The 19,985-nt window shown below is 40.5% G+C and overlaps 2 protein-coding genes across 2 annotated transcripts in view; one reads left to right on the plus strand and one right to left on the minus strand.

The window, feature by feature from the left end:
- Positions 1-824: 824 nt before the first annotated feature.
- INO80D (INO80 complex subunit D) overlaps positions 825-19,985 on the minus strand; it is a gene marked incomplete at its 3' end in the record, with an annotated part of 41,481 nt that continues 22,320 nt past the window's right edge. Inside the window, exons 4-9 of the mRNA XM_079925410.1 lie at positions 18,014-18,238; positions 11,702-11,811; positions 10,163-10,296; positions 4,597-4,814; positions 3,347-3,504; positions 825-1,990 (exon numbers count right to left, since the gene is read on the minus strand). Of these exons, the coding sequence (XP_079781536.1) occupies positions 825-1,990; positions 3,347-3,504; positions 4,597-4,814; positions 10,163-10,296; positions 11,702-11,811; positions 18,014-18,238 (2,011 nt within the window). The remainder of the gene's footprint in view (positions 1,991-3,346; positions 3,505-4,596; positions 4,815-10,162; positions 10,297-11,701; positions 11,812-18,013; positions 18,239-19,985) is intronic.
- Positions 16,082-16,928, plus strand: LOC307187751 (large ribosomal subunit protein uL15-like). The gene has a single exon (XM_079924220.1). The coding sequence runs from the start codon at positions 16,366-16,368 to the stop codon at positions 16,888-16,890; it is 525 nt and encodes a 174-aa protein (XP_079780346.1). The 5' UTR covers positions 16,082-16,365; the 3' UTR covers positions 16,891-16,928.

Below are 19,985 nucleotides of genomic sequence, written 5' to 3' on the forward strand. Positions count from 1 at the left end.
AATTCAGCTTTTTGTGTTCTGGGCTAACTTAGCAGAAAAGGGTTGTGCTATTCACGCCACCAGACCGCCACCCTTCTCCATTCAGGAAAGTCAGTTAACTCAGTGGGAAAGAATGACCAACCTTATCAGGGCTGTGAGATGTGGGAAAGGAGAAGAGCCTTCTACTCATTAGGAAAGAAAAAAAAAAACAAAACAATGGGACAGCTGCTTCCTGCCCTGCACAAAAACACACGCGTGGGTGCACACATACACACAGGCAGTTAAAAGACTAATTTTTTTCTTTTTAATTAAACATGATCACAATTAGGAAGGGAATCCTGGCCTCATGTGATGTTTAGCAGTCGGTGCTAAGTCAGAGCCTTGATCTGCCTCTACACACCACTTGCCATCTCTTACACAGGAACTCAATGAATAGGCTCATTCCATTTAGAACCACCTATGTAAAGACCTGGTATTAGAATGGAAAGCATTGATCTGAATACTAGGAAATAGTAAAGGGCACTGGTAATCTGAGGTATCTTTCACTTCTAGGACTTGCTGCTAAAAGTCGATTCTATCCAGTCACTGTGCTGAGCCACTAAGGAAACCACTGGGGGAGAGTGGACCTGCCAGGAGGGAATGAGCACCAGTGCGAAGGAGCACATGTGAACACTGAAGCGAGGTCCACTGTGGGGTAACCTGCTTAACTGGAAAAGGGAGTTCTCCTCTAGTCCCCATCTGTTATTTTTAAAATCTTCTTTAGGAAAAGGGGAGAGGGGTGATAAAGAGGAAAACAAGATAGAAAACACCAGGTTCCCCATCTGCCTGCAAGCACACAGATACGCTCAGTTAGGGGAGGTAAAGGGAGAAGACGCATTATTGGTACTTGTAGCTGTGGCACCTGTCACTGTGAAGCCTGTGGGAGGCGCTATTGAGCTGTGGCTGGGCTGCAGGTCCTTGGGGATGCCACTGTGAGAACTCAGCTGGTGGCCGAAGGCTGCGCTGAACTGAGGGAGTTGCTGCTTGGGAGAGGTGGAGGCCAGCAGTTCAGCAGAAGGCCCCATGCCACTGAAGCTGGTCTGCGGTAACCCCGGAAGCACACTGGAGCTGCTGGGGGTCACGGTGGCGAAGGCAGGCTGTGTGGTCTCTGAGTTCGAAGTGGTGGGTGGTGTGGATAGGGAAGTGGAAAGAAGATGTCCATCTGCGCCGAGAAGGTTGCTAAATGGAGAGGGATCTCCGAGGCTGACAGGGAGATTGCCCCAGTGAGTTCTGGGGTTTACGACTCCTCCAAGTGGCACCTCAAGTTGGGCTGGGAGCAAGTGCTGCGCCATGATGGGCATCTCTGCTGAAAAGGTAGCTGCCATGTTATCACCAGAGTAAGATGTTGTGTGGGGAGAGGTGATATGGTCGCTGTAGGGAGACGGCACGTGCTCACTGTCATAATGGCTTCCGTGGGGCGAGGAGTGTGAATGGTCACTGCTGTATTGCTGTCGTGAGGTGATTAGGTCATCTGCCTTGCTCAGCAGCTGGGCAGGATGCGGCCTCTGCGAGGCATGGCTGCCATCGTGAAGTCCATGAAACTGTCCTGGGAAGGCTCTCTCCCCAAGGGCACTCTGGCTGATCAGAGTGGCAGAAGTAAGGCCAACGTTGGCTGGGGCAGAGAACTGCCCCTGGATCTGCCCTGCCAGGGGTGTAGGTGGGTTAGACAAGGTAGCAGAACGGAGCAGGCTCTCATCCAGCTCTAGACTAGAAAAGTTGTCGTGGACTATACGCCCATTCAGCAGCTCCCCCAGGTCCGTGTTTACCTCTCGGCTCAAGGACTGAATTCCTGAAGCTCCAGTCCCTGTGGAGAACACCCCTATTCCTCTGTCTGACAACTCCTGGACGGGCACACCATCTGACTGGGTGAGCACCCCAATGGTACTCAGGCACTCAAGAGACGTCACGGCCTGCAAGGCCCGTTCAAGCTCCTCGGCCTCTTCGGTGGTGGGGAGGAGGTCCCCGTTCTTGCCTGAGTAAACGAGAGCCATCAACAGTCAGCAGAGCTTTCACCGCCCCAGACCACAAAAATCATACAGCGGAATTATGTGTAACAATATTCTATTAAGGATCGGATGGAAAGGAAAAAAGTGAAACATTCAGCTGCAGGACAGGTGTGAGGGGTCAAGCTGTCCCGGAACCTGAATCACATCTTCAGTTCGTTTACAGCACTATCAAAATCCGTCTGAGCCAAGTGTTCAGCGCTTAGGAGTCTAAGCACTACCAATTTAAAACACGTGGTGACTATCTGATTTCACGTATGTTTTTACCCGAAGCTATATTAACGTCATTAAAACGGAAAACATGTCAGTCAGTTCAGATCTGAGACAAAAGGCTGTGTGGGAGGAGCCGCCTTTGCTCCTCTACTCTTGGGCTCTTCCAGCTGGAAGGGCAGCTGTGAAGCCTACGATACAGAACTCACGTGCATATCTCAGCGCAACACCAAGCACTCAGCTCACTTCATAGGTTACCTTTTGAAATGCTTTTGCGTTACTCTCTACCCTTCCCCTCTCATCCTTCTCCCATTTCTAAGTGATTTTCACAAAATGGAAGTCACAGGCCTCACTGATTTCATTTCCAATATAAAAAACCCATTGTTAGAAACTTGACTAATCACCCCCAAAATATCCAGTTTTTAATGGTGAAAGAAACCTTCTAAGAGTAGAAAAGATTTCCCCTGAAAGCACTAGAGAATTGGCAGTATTAAGTCAACTTTGTTCTGGAAAAGTGCACTTCAATTGAAGTACATGGTGGGGTATTAAAATGAGGACAAGTTCTGAAAGGTTTCAATAAACTCAAATTTAAAATGTCTTTGTTCAAAAATAAACGAAGGGTGTATATGTATAACTGATTCACTTTGTTATAAAGCAGAAACTAACACACCATTGTGAAGCAATTATACTCCAATAAAGATGTAAAAAAAATAAAATAAAATAAAATAAACGAAGGTAGGTGCCTTCCCTGGCGGTCCAGTGGTTAGGACTTAGGGCTTTCACTGCCACGGGCCCACATTCAATCCCTGGTCGGGGAACTAAGGTCCCGCGTGCTGCGTGGTGAGGCCAAAGATAATAAATAAGTAAAGGAACAAAGTTATAAACGTAGCTCTCAAACCTACCGATCCACTAAGGCTAGGATATCAGTCTAAAAACTGTACATGCCTCACCTTCTAAAAAGAGTAAAACAGCTTCAGTGCTTTACCTTTCCTGTCTCTGGTGAAAGACGTTACACGTGAGGAGGGATACTCCAAACATATCTCAAGAAAGCTACCTCCCCCTTTAAAAAACTCATTTTAAAAACCAGTTTTCTCCAATCAAAACATTGACCATACCTTCAAAAAAATCAAAATCTTGTAAGTCATCAGGTAGCCGCGGCAGGACGTCTGAAAAGTCCTCCTGGTTCAATTCCAAGTCATGTGGAATGTCAGTGATCTCATTGGCAATGTCATCCGGCAGCTCATCAGCACTCAGCTCTGGCGTGGACGGGCTCCTGGGGAAGACGACACGATTGGCCCCGCCCCCCCCACTTGACCTCCACATCAGTGTCCCCAAGACAAGTCTGTCGATGCAAAAACGGAAAATCCTAACTCAAAATGTCTCCCTTCCTACTCTAAGAGAAGAAATTCGGAAACCAAAACGACAGAACTCGCCATATGCAGTTACACACTTCTGCAACGCTTACCCATGTATTAAGAGAAGACAACCATTTGGAGATACTATTTTTACTGCAAATTAGAATGAATGACAATTTGGTGCACTAGTAAAATGAATTACAATTTGGTATATCAAGTGTGTCTTAGTACTTTATAGTAGAATTTAAAATCTGGTCAAAATAATAATTAAAAAAAAAAAAAAGAAACAGGGCTTCCCTGGTGGCGCGCTGGTTAAGAACCCGCCTGTGCCAATGCAGGGAACACGCGTTCGAGCCCTGGTCCGGGAAGATGCCACATGCCACGAGGCAACTAAGCCTGGGCGCCACAGCTACTGAGCCTGCGCTCTAGAGCCCGTGCTTCGCGACAAGAGAAGCCACCGCAATGAGCAGCTCACGCACCGCGACAAAGAGTAGCCCCCGCTCGCCGCAACTAGAGAAAGCCCGCGTGAAGCAACGAAGACCCAACACAGCCAAAATAAATAAATGATGAATGAATGAATGAATGAATGAATAAATAAATAAATTTTTAAAAATGAAACAGATAAAACTGGGATGTTTAGCTGAAACAGAAGCCTCATTCATCTGGTCAAAATGCTTATTACCCCTGACAAAATTAATAATGCATCAGATTTCTGATGGAATATTTCTGTTGGAACATATATGGAATTTCTGTTGAAACAGAAAAATCTGAGAGTAGTCAATTAAATTCCCAATATCAGCATTTGCTCTCTTGGTTATCAAAAGCTTTACTTCAGATCTAACCCCATCAGATATTTTGTAAAAAAGCATATTGAAAACTACAAGGTCTAGGCTTATATACCAAATGGTTCCTTTAGCCTACTTCCAACACTAGAAAAGTAAATGAAGCCAGATGTTCTGAGAACAATCAGAACACGTAAAGCAGACGTAAACTCTGGCGCCACCACTGACCGGATGTGAGAGGCCTCCACTGGCAGTGAGACGCTGGTGGGCATGCTGAGGTTCCCCTGAGGAACTGCAGGGGGAATGGGCTTTTGGGGTCGACGAGGTCCACGCCTTCTCTTCTTCTTGTGTTTTTTGGTAAGTGCAGGAGGCTTGGTTTTTTTCCTGGGTTTCCTCTGCTGCTGGTGCTGAACTTTACGGGAGCTATCTCCTCTCAAGAAATTATCCTTTGGAATGAATAAATGGGTATTTTTAAACTGAGATTATTTGGGAAAAACCAAACAGCTATCTGAAAAAAATACTTATATCTCTTAAAATTCTATATAGTGCCTAAAACTATGTATAACGATAATTAAATGAATAAGAAATTCATTTTAAAATTTAATTCAAATCAATTCAATATATACATATAGCTCATCCCACATTTACAGGCATTGTCATAGGTGCTGTAGTATAAAAAATTGAATAAAATTTGATTTGTGCTCTCAAAGAACTTAGTCTCCCATGGGAAAAACATGACTACAAGGATACATAAATACAGTAGAAAAATTGGGCAATAATGATATAAACACCTTCTAAGGGTACACAAAAGGAAAATCCTGTATTTGTAGTTAATGTGAGATTAAAGGACAAACAGGATTTTAAGTTGTTGGGATAAGGGGGAAGATCATTCTAGGCTAAAGGAAATGGCACAAACAGACAAAAAGGACAGCAAATAATTGGGTATGACTATTGCTCGGGGTATAATGGAGGACAAAATATAAAAGTAACCTGTAAAGAAGTCTGGAACCAGATCCTATACGACTTTGAATACTCTGTTAAGGATTTTAAACTTTATTTTATAGGCAATGGGGAATGAGTTTTGATGACAGGAGTACATGTTTTAAAAGGATTAACTATCCTGCTAGTAACGTAAAGGGATAAAGAGAAGAGGCAAGTGAGTGGAGGAAGAAGTTCCAATCAGAGGGCTATTTCAACAAGTATTACGAGACTGATAAATAGCTGAGGGCCAAGTGAGCAGGAATGGAAAAGCGACGGCCTGTTGAGAGAGAATTCTCAAGATGTGACAGATCCTTGGATGTGGTGAGGATGTGGGGAATATAAAATTCTCAAATGTGTCCAGGATTTCTAGCTGAGGTGATTGTTAGGGGATAATGCCATTAGTTGGGATACAGAACACAGGAGAATCAGGAAAAAAGTTAAGGAATTCAGTTGGCCCCAGATAGAGTTTGAGACGTGAAGACGTCCAGGGAGGCAGGAGAAAACCATATCTGGTGCACAGGAAGGAAGACAGGGATGGAGATGGAGACCTGGAAATCTTGACACAGTAAAAGTCCTTCAAATAATTTATAGGGACCAGGGAGACATGGTAAAGAGAGAAGACAATGGGCACACAGCTTTATAAAACTGTTGCAGTTAAGTGAGGAGGCAAAGGAAGAAGAACCAGGAAGGAATAGAAACCTGCACTACAACTAGCTTTCTTCAGCTAAGTACCCTTAAATCTGAAGACCCAGATGCACATTCTACTCTCTCTACAATCGGAAAGCATTTTACAATGACGGCATATTATTCCTGCCGTCAGCCAGGTGATGGTCATTACAGTTGGTGCTGCCTACATGTTCAAAGTTGGTCATAGCTCTTTGTCCTGTCACTGTTTGAATGAAGGTATATGCATTGTTGGTTTTACATGCAGAGGAAAAACTGCTGAGTATGCAGAAAGGCACAAAAAGTGGCAGTGTGTAAAACTGTTACTGGTGAAGCAAATATTCACTATTGAAGAACTGACCACAATACCCCCCACCCACCTTTTTATTGCAAAGCCACAACCAAAGGAAAAAGGAAAATAATCCACAAAGTGGACAAAGCTGTGTTATAGTAGATGTATGTAGAAAATACTGCCTTTCACACACCAAGAATTAGCTGAAACCAGGAGTGCTATAGAAGATAAAAATATCTACGTCTATCTATCTAAGACTAAAAAAGCTATTTTGGTAAGTATAAAATAAAAATTTTAAGTGATAAGAAATGCACTGTGCAACATTTTTTCCTTCTTGGTGGTATATAAAACAAGCGTGGTTTTTACGATTGATGTCACCTTTGAGTTGATGAACTCAGTAATAACTCTTATAATCAAATACATAAAAAGACCTGAAGACTAATAATTATCACTAACATCAAACAAATTCAAAGCAAGAATAAAATTAAGCATAAATTCAGGAAATCTAAAAGATGTTTAATCCCAGACAAATACTTGAATCCAAACACAATTACAGACTCAAAATTCACAAATTTAGAAAACAACAAAAAAGAGGCTGCTTCCCAGCCTCTGTAATTCCTTTTGGTTCAACACGTGACGTCTACTTTTTTTATGCCCACTATGTAACTGAATAAATAGTGAATAAGCAGCTACCAGTACCCACCAGGTGCTGGCATCCATTCCAGGATTTCCCTCTAGGACCAGTGTGAATCTTGAGCAGGAGGGAGGAAGAGAGCTCTAGCCAAGAATATACTAATCCTACTGGCTCTGCTTCTGGGCTTCTGTCTTCCTCTCAGGCTTATGCTGTGTAGCCACGCAACGTGTTTGGTAAGGTGCCAGCTCCTCCACACAGAAGTGCCCATGACTGAGACCCTGCCTGGCCCTTGGTGTTCCCTTACTTGGCTCCTCCAAAGAACACCTGTGTCCTAGAGGCTTTCCTAAAGCCAACTGTTCATGTACCTACACTACTTACAAACACTGTTCACTCCCAGCATTCTCACTGTCCCATTCTACTTCTACGCAGGACAACCCATTTAGTAACTTACCATCTGTTGTATGGTCTCATACCTGCTGAATACCATGTTCTGTCTGCCAGCCTGGACCTCGCGCAGCTCTAGCCTCTTCTACCAATGGCTGTCCTATCAAGTGGCTGAGTCTAGTTCAGAATCTCACCCCTATCCCCCACAAGCCATGTGCCTAACCGATAATTTATTCAACCATTACTTACGGAGCATCTTTGTTCCAAGCACTGGGGATATAGTAGCATTGAACAAAAAAATGTTCCTGCCTTTGTGAAGTTTACATTCTAGTAGGGGGATTCAGACAATAAACAAACTAATGAATACATAACGTTAGGCAAATATAAATGTTAGGAAGAAAAATAAGGTAGAGTACAAGGATAAAAAGTAGCAGGGTAGAGGGGAGGCAGAAATGAACTGACACTTGATCAGAAACCTGAATGAAATGAAGGAGTGAGAAATGGAGAATCTGGGGAAAGAACACTCCAGGAAAAGAGAAAAACAAGCAGAAAGTCCCTGAGGTGGGAGCATACTTAGAGTGTTTAAGAAAGAGCAAGAAGGCCAATGTTGCTGGAGCTGTGGAAGTGAGGAGAGGGTATAAGACGAAGCTGGAGCGGTTGCCAGGGCCAGATCAGGAAGTGCCTCATAGGCATGGTAAGAATTTCAGATTGGATTCTAGATGCGATGGGAAGCCACTGGAAAGTTTTGATCAGGGAACTAAAATGATCAGATGTATATTCTAAAAGGCCTGCTCTAAAGGCTACATACTGAATGATTCCATTTAGAAGACATTCTGGAAAATGTAAAATTATACGGACAGAAACAGATCAGTGGGGATAGAAAAGGGCTGACTACAAAGGGCAACACTAGAGACTTTTGGGGGGTGATGGAATGATTCTGTATCTTGATTATGTATCTGTATGCATGTCAAAATTCATAGTACTGTACACTAAAAAGAGTGAACTTTACTATATGTAAATTCAAAGACAGTGGGACCCACATGCATAGTCTACCCTGGCTGATCTGTGAGCAACACATCCGGGCACAGGAGGCGTGGCAGGAAGAAGGGAGACTAATTAGGAGGCTATTACAATAATGCAGGCAAAGATGATGGTAGCCAAGGCTAAAATGGTAGCAGCGAAGTTGGTAAAATGTGTGTGAATTCAAGATACTAGTCTGAAAGTAGAGCCATGAGATTTGCACAGTTTTTATCACCCAGTGTTAGTCTCTCACTGGGGGACGGATGGAATACAAGTGTTTGCTGTACTCTTATGTAATTTTAAACTTAAAAATAGCTCAAACTAGGGCTTCCCTGGTGGCACAGTGGTTGGGAGTCCGCCTGCCGATGCAGGGGACACAGGTTCGTGTCCCGGTCCGGGAAGATCCCACATGCAGCGGAGTGGCTAGGCCCGTGAGCCATGGCCGCTGAGCCTGCGCATCCGGAGCCTGTGCTCCGGAACGGGAGAGGCCACAACAGTGAGAGGCCCGCGTACCGCAAAAAAAAACCAACAACAATAACAAAAAAAAAATATGGAAGTCATTCTTTAACCGTGATAACACCTCGATAAGCTAACAAAAATGTCTATGTTTTAAATGTTTTAAAATTAAAATGGGAAAGTAATTATTCAATATTTGTATACATAGTTCAGTATACAACTTTTCAAAATATATGGTCCATAAAGGAAATCTAGAAAACGAAACAGGTTCTTAGAGAAGAAGCCGGTAAACTTCATACACGGCTACTGAGGTCCAGAAAGGATGACTCATTAGTCCATGTTATACATATAGCTAGTGGCAAAGCCAGGACCACAGTGTTACACTACTAAGTCCTGTGCAATGGCCACTTGGTTACCCTGATGCATCCCTGCAAACTAAAATATGCTCATAGCAGGTAAGAGTTGTCTTATTCAATTTTTTAATACATAGGTACCTAGCACAATACCTTGCAAATAGCAGAACAACTCAGTAAGTGTCTGATGGGTGAAATGCATTTATTTTAAGTGATTATATAATTCAGGTAGTTCACTAATTCAGACTTTTCTCTCCAAATTATTCTGAATTAATTAGGGCTTACGCTACCAGCATTAACTAAAGCAATAATTAAGTCCAATGGAATTATAATAAGGGTTGGCTTTTGGCTGAAATTTCATCAAATATCCAAGACATTTGCAGAATTATATATAAGAAAAGCAAAATCCTAGAGAAATGGAGCAAAGAAAGATCTTGGGAAATCTGCCTATGTATAAAAAAATGTATCTTGAGAAGTATAGACTAGCTATAGATAATAAACAAAATGACCACATCTAACTAACTACTAAATACTTTCTAGAACAGTGTTTTCTTTCAGTGAGGGTATAAAATTAATTCAATCAGTTTTGACCAGCATTTCTTTTTCTTTTTTTTAGTGAAATAGAAGAGACTACAAAATATGAGGTACTAAAAGAGTATTGTTTCACAAAACTCGTTTCAGTGATTTACATACACATATAGTTTGTACTAAGTCATAAAATATTTCCTACTCTGGACAGCTATCAAAACTTTGAAAGCCTCAAGCTATTATATATAGGATGGATAAACAAGTTCCTACTGTACAGCACAGGGAACTGCATTCAATATCCTGTGAAAACCATAATGAAAAAGAATATGAAAAAGAGTATATACATATATATATAACTGAGTCACTTAGCTCTACAGAAGAAATTAACACAACATAGTAAATCAACTATACTTCAATACAATTTAAAAAATATATATATGAACTTTGAAATCCTCTGTTGCAGAAAATAAAATTTGAACTTACCATTTTTTTGGCATGTTCTTCACACAGAGGTGTCTGGTGTGTAATGTCAAAAACGGGCACAGAGCACTGCTGTCCATCTGCAAACTTGGCCGTGCAACTTGAGAAGAGTTGCTGAGAGCGGTTCAAGAGGATATCTGGGTTTTTTTTAAGTTAGGAATAAAATACACTCAAACCATTTAATTTTTCTACATAAAATTTGTTTCTTCCCTAACTTGTGCTTAGTAAGTATAAATTTTATTATCTATAAAAGCTAAAGAACCAACCCAACTACTAATAATAGAAAAATGATAATAGTTATCATCTTTATTTCTCAGAATATACTTCTGAAGGAGTCTATTTTGCTAATGAGCTTCTAACATGAGTCTCCCATTGTGATTTATGGCCATTGTGATTTCTGTTATTTAGACAAGCAGGGTCATTTCCTTCCTAACACACTGACTCCTAAAAGTTCCACTATGATGATTAAAAACAAACAAACAAAAAACTTTCTTTTAAGGAAAATTTCTGCCTAAGATACTCATCAAGAATAAATATTTAAAGATATAATTACAAAAAACTTGACTACCCAATTTGAATTTTTCATTTCACACTTCCAACACCAAACTCAAACTTATAACTTATGAAAAATTACTTTTAAATCAAAATTGTACTGTTAAAATTGGAACATCAGCTTTTTATCATCATCATTTTTAAGCATCTATACTTTTAGCCAGCCACTAACTACATTTCCATAGATTTACTTTTTATCTATTAAGGAAATACCTTTCATTTTTCCTTTATGCTTTTACGGTTAAGGTTATTTATAAAGCCTTTACTGCATAGAAACTACTGCTGAAAAAGCTGTGAAAATACAACACCAAGAACAGAAAGGAAAGCAAAAATCAGATAGATAGCAAAGAAGAGTAATTGCAACTATATAAATTTTTAAAATGCCACTCAACTTCAAATGTTTAATAAAAGTGAAAGTAATAAGATTTCATAACCAGTCTGAAGCTCCTTAACATAGGTTTTCCTCAAGCATATCCTGTCTTAAGATATATTCTTTCCTAGTCAGTGATGTTTGTTATCTTTCATCTCAAATCAGCACCATATTCTATAAAAATAGCAAATTAATCCCATACCAAAAAGTGTACTGTAAAACTGCATAACTTTCTTGGAAGACTAAAAACAGTTTTTGAATAATGGGATTTGACTTTCCCATCAATGAGTGTCATGGTTGCCTCATACAAACTACCTAGAACCACTGGAAGGACCAGAATCCTATTAACAAAATTTATTTAAGTGACAGCCACTGGAAAAACCTACTACTTGCTGTCAGCTTTGCTCATTTGATATGATTCTTGAATACAGAGTCACAATGATATAAGCAGAAAAAAACTATTAATAGGACACCAAGAAAATCAGAAGTAATATAAAAATTATTTTCAATTATTACAGTTATGATTTCAAAAGCCATTCATCACTTGGCCTGAGAATGAAATATATCATCCCAATGAATTAGTACTTTTCAATGCACACTTGATTTAGTTAAGAGGATACGTTGGAAACAATGTCTGGTGAATGGAAGGGCTTTGTTGGTGCACTGTTCACCCTTCACGGTCCCACTGCATGCTGCTGGCTCCACCTCCTTCAACTTGGTCCGGCTTATGCTAAGGAACAAAAGCCACAAAACTGATTTTTAAAAATGGTTTAAAAATCCAGGGCAATTATTTAAATAATGTTACTACTCTGTAACACCCACATTTTTAACTACCTACATTCATTATTTAAATGCAAATATGGGGGCTCCCCTGGTGGCGCAGTGGTTAAGAATCCGCCTGCCAATGCAGGGGACACGGGTTCGAGCCCTGGACTGGGAAGATCCCACGTGCCGCAGAGCAACTAAGCCCGTGCACCACAACTACTGAGCCTGTGAGCCACACTACTGAGCCCCTGTGCCACAACTACTGAAGCCCGTGCGCCTAGAGCCCGTGCTCCACAACAAGAGAAGCCACCGCAGTGAGAAGCCCGCGCACCGCAACAAAGAGTAGCCCCCACTTGACGCAACTAGAGTGAGCCCACATGCAGCAACGAAGACCCAACACAGCCATAAATAAATAAATAAATTTATTTTTTTAAAATGCAAATATGAATTACAATGACCAGTTCCAATACTTTTCCAACCTACTGACAAAACAAATATTACATTATAATTGGTCTCAGCTATGTCTATCTGTTTTTGTTTTTTTGCTTTTTTAAGTGATATTTTGGTTCCTTTTACTTTACAAAGAGGCAGTAGAGAATAGTGATGAAGACCATAGACTAGATCAGAAAGACCTGGTTCTGAATCTCCGCTCTACCTCTTATTAGCTCTGTGACCTTGGGCAAGTTACTTAGCCTTGCTTAAGCCTCAATTTCCTCACATGTCAAGTGGAGATAAGAGTACTTCTAGTCGACAGGCAAGCACCAAAAGACATAACACACCTAAAACACTTACCACATACAGTATATAGTATGGTAAATAGATAATAAAGAGTCAATGGTTGTTAGCCACCACTATCATCATCATCATCATTTTTTCAGTTTATTTTTTTTAACATCTTTATTGGAGTATAATTGCTTTATAATGGTGTGTTAGTTTCTGCTGTATAACAAAGTGAATCAGCTATATGTATATATATCTCCATATCCCCTCCCTCTTGCGTCTCCCTCCCACCCTCCCATTCCCACCCCTCTAGGTGGTCACAAAGCACTGAGCTGATCTCCCTGTGCTATGCACCTGCTTTCCACTAGCTACCTATTTTACATTTGGTAGTGTATATATGTCAACGCTACTCTCTCACTTCATCCCAGTTTACCCTTCCCCCTCCCCGTGTCCTCAAGTCCATTCTTTACGTCTGCGTCTTTATTCCTGTCCTGCCTCGTCAAGCTGCTAAACAATACAGCTACAGAAAACTTAACCTAATGCATGAGGAATGGGATACAGAACAGAAAGCTACGCAGTGAAGAATCTCCTTTCCACCCTCGTCTTGATTTGCTAGTTCCCACTCGCTCTATAATAAGTATTCTTTTTTTAAAGGAACTCCTTTATTTATTTACTTATTTATTTTTGGCTGTGTTGGGTCTTCGTTTCTGTGCGAGGGCTTTCTCTAGTTGCGGCGAGCGGGGGCCACTCTTCATCGCGGTGCGCGCGCCTCTCACTATCACGGCCACTCTTGTTGTGGAGCACAGGCTCCAGACGCGCAGGCTCAGTAATTGTGGCTCACGGGCCTAGTTGCTCTGCGGCATGTGGGATCCTCCCAGACCAGGGCTCGAACCCGTGTCCCCTGCATTGGCAGCAGATTCTCAACCACTACGCCACCAGGGAAACCCAGTATTCATTTTATTAGTTTGTGATCCTTCCATAGTTTTATACAAACATAAAAAAAATTTAAAAATAAACAATATTTAAATTCTTGAAAGTATCAATATAAAAACTATGCTATCTATGTAATTCTATAAAGCGTCACAAACTATTAGGCCTTTACACATGCCTGAGCATGGAAAAGAATCTACTTAATGCACTGAGTCACAAGTCAGGCATCAAAAATAAAGAAATATTTTGAATTGTTTGTTTCTAATATCTTTCTAAGGATTTAAGTGGAATGATTTACACTAATTAGAGAAGGTCATATAGAATAAGTTACATATGAACTTATTACATAAAATCTAAATAAAAGAATATTTTCATTATAATTGTAACTTTCATATAAACAGTAAATGCAAATAGATGCTTCCAGGTGCTGCCATAGAAGTTGCTTCAATTAAGAATTCTGCAAGGGCTTCCCTGGTGGCGCAGTGGTTGAGAGTCCGCCTGCCCATGCAGAGGACGCGGGTTCGTGCCCCGGTCCAGGAAGATCCCACATGCCGCGGAGCGGCTGGGCCCGTGAGCCATGGCCGCTAAGCCTGCACGTCCGGAGCCTGTGCTCCGCAACGGGAGAGGCCACAGCAGTGAGAGGCCCGTGTACCGCAAAAAAAAAAAAAAGAGTTCTGCAAGATTTGTCAGATCACAAGAGTGAGGAACTAGGTCATTAAGCCCTGTAAAAAGAATACACACTTTCAAAAAAAACGAAGCTTTACTAATTTGGCAGTTAAGCCTAATTTCTCTTGGTCTAGATTTAAATAGAAGGTACCTCGCTATTTTGAATGGATAATTTTCATTGAACAGTTTAATAATTTGCTCAGCCAGCTATCAGGCCTAGTGTTACAACACGACCCTCACTTTCTTTACCCTAAACGTCAAAGTAAACCATTAGTTTCATTTTTTTTAAAATCACCATTATGTTCCAACTCACCAATCTTTCTCTGAAAATACACCCAAAGTCAGAATTTCAATATCCCCATGGATAATTAAGGTAAAAATGCCTGCTGTGATGTTAGATATATTTTATTATCCAAATAATCCCAACAAAACAAAGGTTTTGATGTTGTTAATACGAAAATATCTACGACGGGCTTCCCATTTGTATGCTCTACTGGATACCCCATTAAAAAGGAAGTTTTCACACAACCAACACTATCTCTCTGCAGGATTGTGGGTTACAAGATACTGAGATTTGGGTTTACATACTTTAAGCTATTTCAATGACTTGTTCCACATATTCACCAATAAATATGACAAAGTTATTATATAAAGAACCTTTTAATGTTGTTCAGTTTATATCTAAACTATATTTAAAGAATACCTATTAGAAGGTAGTCACTATAGTTTTAATTTCTAAAATATTTAGTGACTTCCCTGGTGGCACAGTGGTTAAGAATCTGCCTGCCAATGAAGGGGACTTGGGTCCGATCCCTGGTCTGGGAAGATCCCACATGCTGCAGAACAACTAAGCCCGTGCGCCACAACTACTGTGCCTGTGCTCTAGAGCCCACAGCCACAACTACTGAGCCGGCGTGCTGCAACTACTGAAGCCTGCATGCCTAGAGCCCATGCTCCGCAACAAGAGAAGCCACAGCAATAAGAAGCCCACACACCACAACGAAGAGTAGCCCCCGCTCCCTGCAACTAGAGAAAGCCCGCGCACAGCAACAGAGCCAAAAATCAATAAATTTATAAGTAAATAAATAAATGAAATATTTAACAGCGGGACTTCCTTGGCAGTCCAGTGGTTAAAGACTCCGTGCTTCCACTGCAGAGGGCGTGGGTTCGATACCAGGGAACTAAGATCCTGCATGCCGTGCAGCACAGCCAAAAAATTTTTAAAGAAATAAAATTTTAAAAATTTAAAAATAAAATAAAATATTTAACAGCAATCTTTTAAATGTCTTTTGTGGAACTAGGTCTTTGAGAACAAAAAATATTAAACACAGAGGACATTATTCAACTGACAGCTGATTTCTGCAAACCTAAAATATATGTAATGTAAAGCAGTTAGTTACTAATCACCAAGGAATGATTATGGCACACTGTCATATGATTATCAGTGATGCACTGAGCAATAAACTTTTTACTAATCATGGGAGACATAACCAAATGACATCACATAAATCTGAGAACTATAATCAAGTTCATCTTGGTGTTTGTTTTGTAATACTTAGTTATCATGAAATTTTCTTAAAAACATCACTAAGGGTGGTTTGGGAGATGTTCTGAAAAGGAAGCAGTCGATTCTGCCAGTTAAAAATCATAGGCAAATACAGTTTCCACACAAACAGCAAATTGTCCCAAGCTCACAGTATAGTCTCTTTCATCTCTGACAGGGTCATTATAATATACGAGACCCGATACATAAAATGGTCTACATCTAGATTTTTTTATGTTGGACAAAACTCAAATTTCTACTGAAATTATACTCTTGAAAGCATTATATAATATAAATGTTAGATACCATTATTTTAAAACCTATGTCAAACTGAGGGAGTTCTTTCAATAAACAGAAAATAGACCTTCACTTGTTCAATTCTATTCATTCATTCACCAACACTGGAGATTAAAAACAAAATATACATTGTTCCTGCCCTCATAGAAACCACTGTCTAGCATGACAGACAGACATTAATGTAAGTATAAATTCTACAGTGAAGCAGAGTACAGAGCACAACAGCATATATATCAGGGGGACCCAACACAGTCAGTGGAATCTGGGAATGCTTCTCTGAGAAAGGCAAGTCTCTGAGTAAGAAGTAAGCTAAGATGTTCTAAGATGATCTAAGATGTTCTATGATGTAAGCTAAGATGTTCTATGACAGACACTACCTCCACTACGGGGGACTGGGAGCTCTTAAGAGTGAGGGGAGCTTTTTTCGTCTCGGCCGCCGACATGCCATCCCGACTAAGGAAGACCCGGAAACTTAGGGGCCACGTGAGCCGCGGCCATGGCCGCATCGGCAAACACCGGAAGTACCCGGGAGGCCGCGGTAATGCTGGTGGCACGCATCACCACAGGATCAACCTCGACAAACATCACCCAGGATACTTTGGGGAAGTTGGTATGAGGCATTACCACTTAAAGGGGAACCAGAGCTTCTGCCCAACTGTCAACCTTGATAAATTGTGGACCTTGGTCAGTGAGCAGACACGGGTAAATGCCGCCAAGAGCAGGAATGGAGCTGCTCCTGTCATTGACGTGGTGCGATCGGGTTACTACAAAGTTCTGGGGAAGGGAAAGCTCCCAAAGCAGCCCGTCATCGTGAAGGCCAAATTCTGCAGCAGAAGAGCTGAGGAGAAGATTAAGGGTGTCGGTGGGGCTTGTGTCCTGGTAGCTTGAAGCCACATGGCGGGAGATTCATTAAATGATAACAAGTGCTTTTCCAAAAAAAAAACAGTGAGGGGAAATACTGCAGGCTGCAACCACTGTGGAGGTATAGTAGATATACATACACAGTTTCAAACAACTTAAATATGCCAAGAAGCAGAAAAATCTTAAGGGCATAGTATTTTTTGAGATACCCAACGGAAAAAAAGGTTATTTTTTTAGAGCAAATATAATGAAAACCAAATTACACAAAATGAAATTTCAAAAATTATATAGCTGTGTAAGGAATATGATCAATAGCTACAAAGCAAAGGTTAATTTTTAGTTTTCTGCTTTTTTCCTCAAATGACTCATGCCATGATCACTACAGAGAAATTGAAATACACAGACTACAAATTTTTTTTAACTTTATCAATAATCCCACCATCTAGAGATAAACACTGGTAATATTTAGGTATATAAACGCCGAAATGTTTTATCTATATAACGTTTATTTGCGCATGTGCGCACGTGCGCGCACACAGAAAAAGACTAGAAGGAGACAGGATCAAGATGTTCACAGTGCTTGGTCTGTTTTGTGAATGTTGACATTATGGTGATTTTCTGCCTTTTTCTATATTTTTCAAATTTTCACAATAAGCAAGTACCTTCATTATAAACAGAAGGGATTCCCCCCCCAAAGAAATCCAATGTAATAAAACATTTTGAATACATGATATATGGGATTATGTAGATATTAACAGAAAATACAATGGAAAGAAAATTTTAAAATAATATAAGTAAAAAACATACAATACCACTTTTGTGGCTTAAAAAGAACTAAATATTACTTTTAAATAACACAAAATTTCTAAGCATTGTATTTTTTTAAAGACAGGTAACATTCTTGAATCCTCTACTGAATAAATTCTAATCAAACTCCAGCAAAATTACAGTAATACTTTAATTTTACTGTCACCTCATGGCAGGATTATTCTGCCATCATAGAACTTTGAGCAACAAAACCAAAATACAATGCTTAAATATTTCAAGATAATATGCCCACCACTCATTGTGTCTCGACTATCCTCTCAAAAATTAGAGAAAACAGACTGAGGTGAGTTCTTAGAAAGAGGTGGTAGTGTGAGGCTCTGACCTGGTCCGACTGCATGCAGCTCTCTGTAGCTCCTGGATCAACTGGCCAGTACATTCTGGCTCTCTACTGGCCGCCTGCAGCAAAGCTTTCCTAAACGTGTGCCGGCATTTCTTTTGACGAGATTCTGCCCGCTCCAGGCGGCAGAGGTGCTTATATTTCTGCTGAAAGTAAGTGCAAAGTTGGGTCACCCTGGAGCTCCTACTCTCTGTATCATCATCATCCGACCTAGAGAGTGCAGGGAGAGAAGCAGAAAACCTGATTACACGTTAGGCTCATTTTAAAAAGGGGAAAAGCAGATGAAGAAGGGGGGCTGGATGCACAGGCCTGAAACTTGAGGCATGTGAGCACACATTTAACAAAATTAGAGGAAGAGAATTTCAGTAGAGCCGCTGAAAATAAGTACAGTGTTTTTACAATAAGTGAGCAGTAGAGACAATCCAATGCTCTAAGAAGCTTAACCTTCTTAGCGTGTCATGATTAGACACTCAATGCATCAGTGTCTTCCAAGTTTTAAGTGACTAGGGATTTTGGGGAAGAAAATAATTTCTTTACCTCTACTTACTAAAAAGTCTGAGTAAATGACACGACGGTTATGAGGAAACAGCATAATTTCATAAACGATAGGTCATACCAGAAATAGAGCAGTGAATTCCAATGGACCATGAATACTATCTAAGAGCTGCTCTTTCAGATGTACTGGTTTTTAACTACCCTTCTTTTGCTAAGCACTTAAAAGAATTTTGATTCTAGGGATCACAATCATTCTACAGTATTTTTTTAAACTACAGGAGATATACTAAACAACATTTCATGTAACAGGGAATTACATAGAGGCTTTTCTATCATTAACGCTAATGTTGATTGATTGGTGGCCCCTGCTGGAGCACTCCACTGAAAAGGATGCTGAGGGCACATTCAAGCTCAACAAGAAAGAGAGCTGTGGTTAGTTAGCAATGTCTACCACCAGGGAGGTTAAAAAGGTCACCTTTCTATAGAATAAATGTGACCTCATTTTTTTTTACTGTTAGGAATAATGCACACAAGACTTGAAAACTGACCTGTGTTATTTTACCTTCCTTCTCTTATAACATAAACAAACAGCACACATATGACACTACAGATGACATATTTATTATCTTACTAATATTCTGTAAATCCTTTCCTGGTTTCTCTTCTTGAGTGATAGTACCTGTTTTTTCTTCAGAATAGCCCATAACAGGCTACTCTGTAAACTTCTGTTTGGTATATGTCTTAAGAGTCATGTTCTCTTCAGTATAGTTTCTACTACAGATATACCAATTGAAGGATCTCACTTCAACCTTTTCACCTATTAGACATTCAACATTTACTCTATGTCTATCATGCTTTGTGAAAAAGCTAGGAGCTTTTTAAAATTGCAGTTTCCCAAGACCTACCCTACATCTACTGAACCAGAATTTCCATGGGATGGGATGCAGCAATCTCTATTTTAATTGTTCCCCGAAGTCCCACAGCAGGTCTCCATTCGGGAATTGTAGTAGAGCCAGTACATGCTGTTAGTATCTTTAATGTGAGGTAGAGAACAATAAACATAGGAGAGGTACAGATAAAATGCTTTTAAAGTTCCCTAGAAAGACTGCTGGATGAAAGGCTTTTTGTAGAGGAGATGACAACAGAACTGAACCTTGAAAAAAGGGTAGAATTTGAAGATGAGCACAGAAAGGTACCTCACAAGGATAAAGCAATATAAGCCAAGATACAGAGATGGACAGGATGGGAAACAGCAAGGACTGAGTAGCTTGGTTTGGCTAAGGCGTGGGGAATGCAGGGGAGTGCTGGTGGGTTAGGTAGCCTTTCTAAAGCTAAAGGCCAGATTAAAGAGTTCAACCTTTATTCCATAGGCAATGAAGAACCTTGTAGATTATTAAGAAAATAGCTAACAATAACAGAGCTATGCATGAGAAAGATTACACTGTCAGCAGATATAAATGGA

Source organism: Stenella coeruleoalba, assembly GCF_951394435.1.
Source record: "Stenella coeruleoalba genome assembly, chromosome: 6".
Lineage (NCBI taxonomy): Eukaryota > Metazoa > Chordata > Mammalia > Artiodactyla > Delphinidae > Stenella > Stenella coeruleoalba.

Coding starts and splice junctions, on each gene's coding strand:
- LOC307187751 (XM_079924220.1), top strand. CDS start 16,366: ATGACAGACACTACCTCCACTACGGGGGACTGGGAGCTCTTAAGAGTG.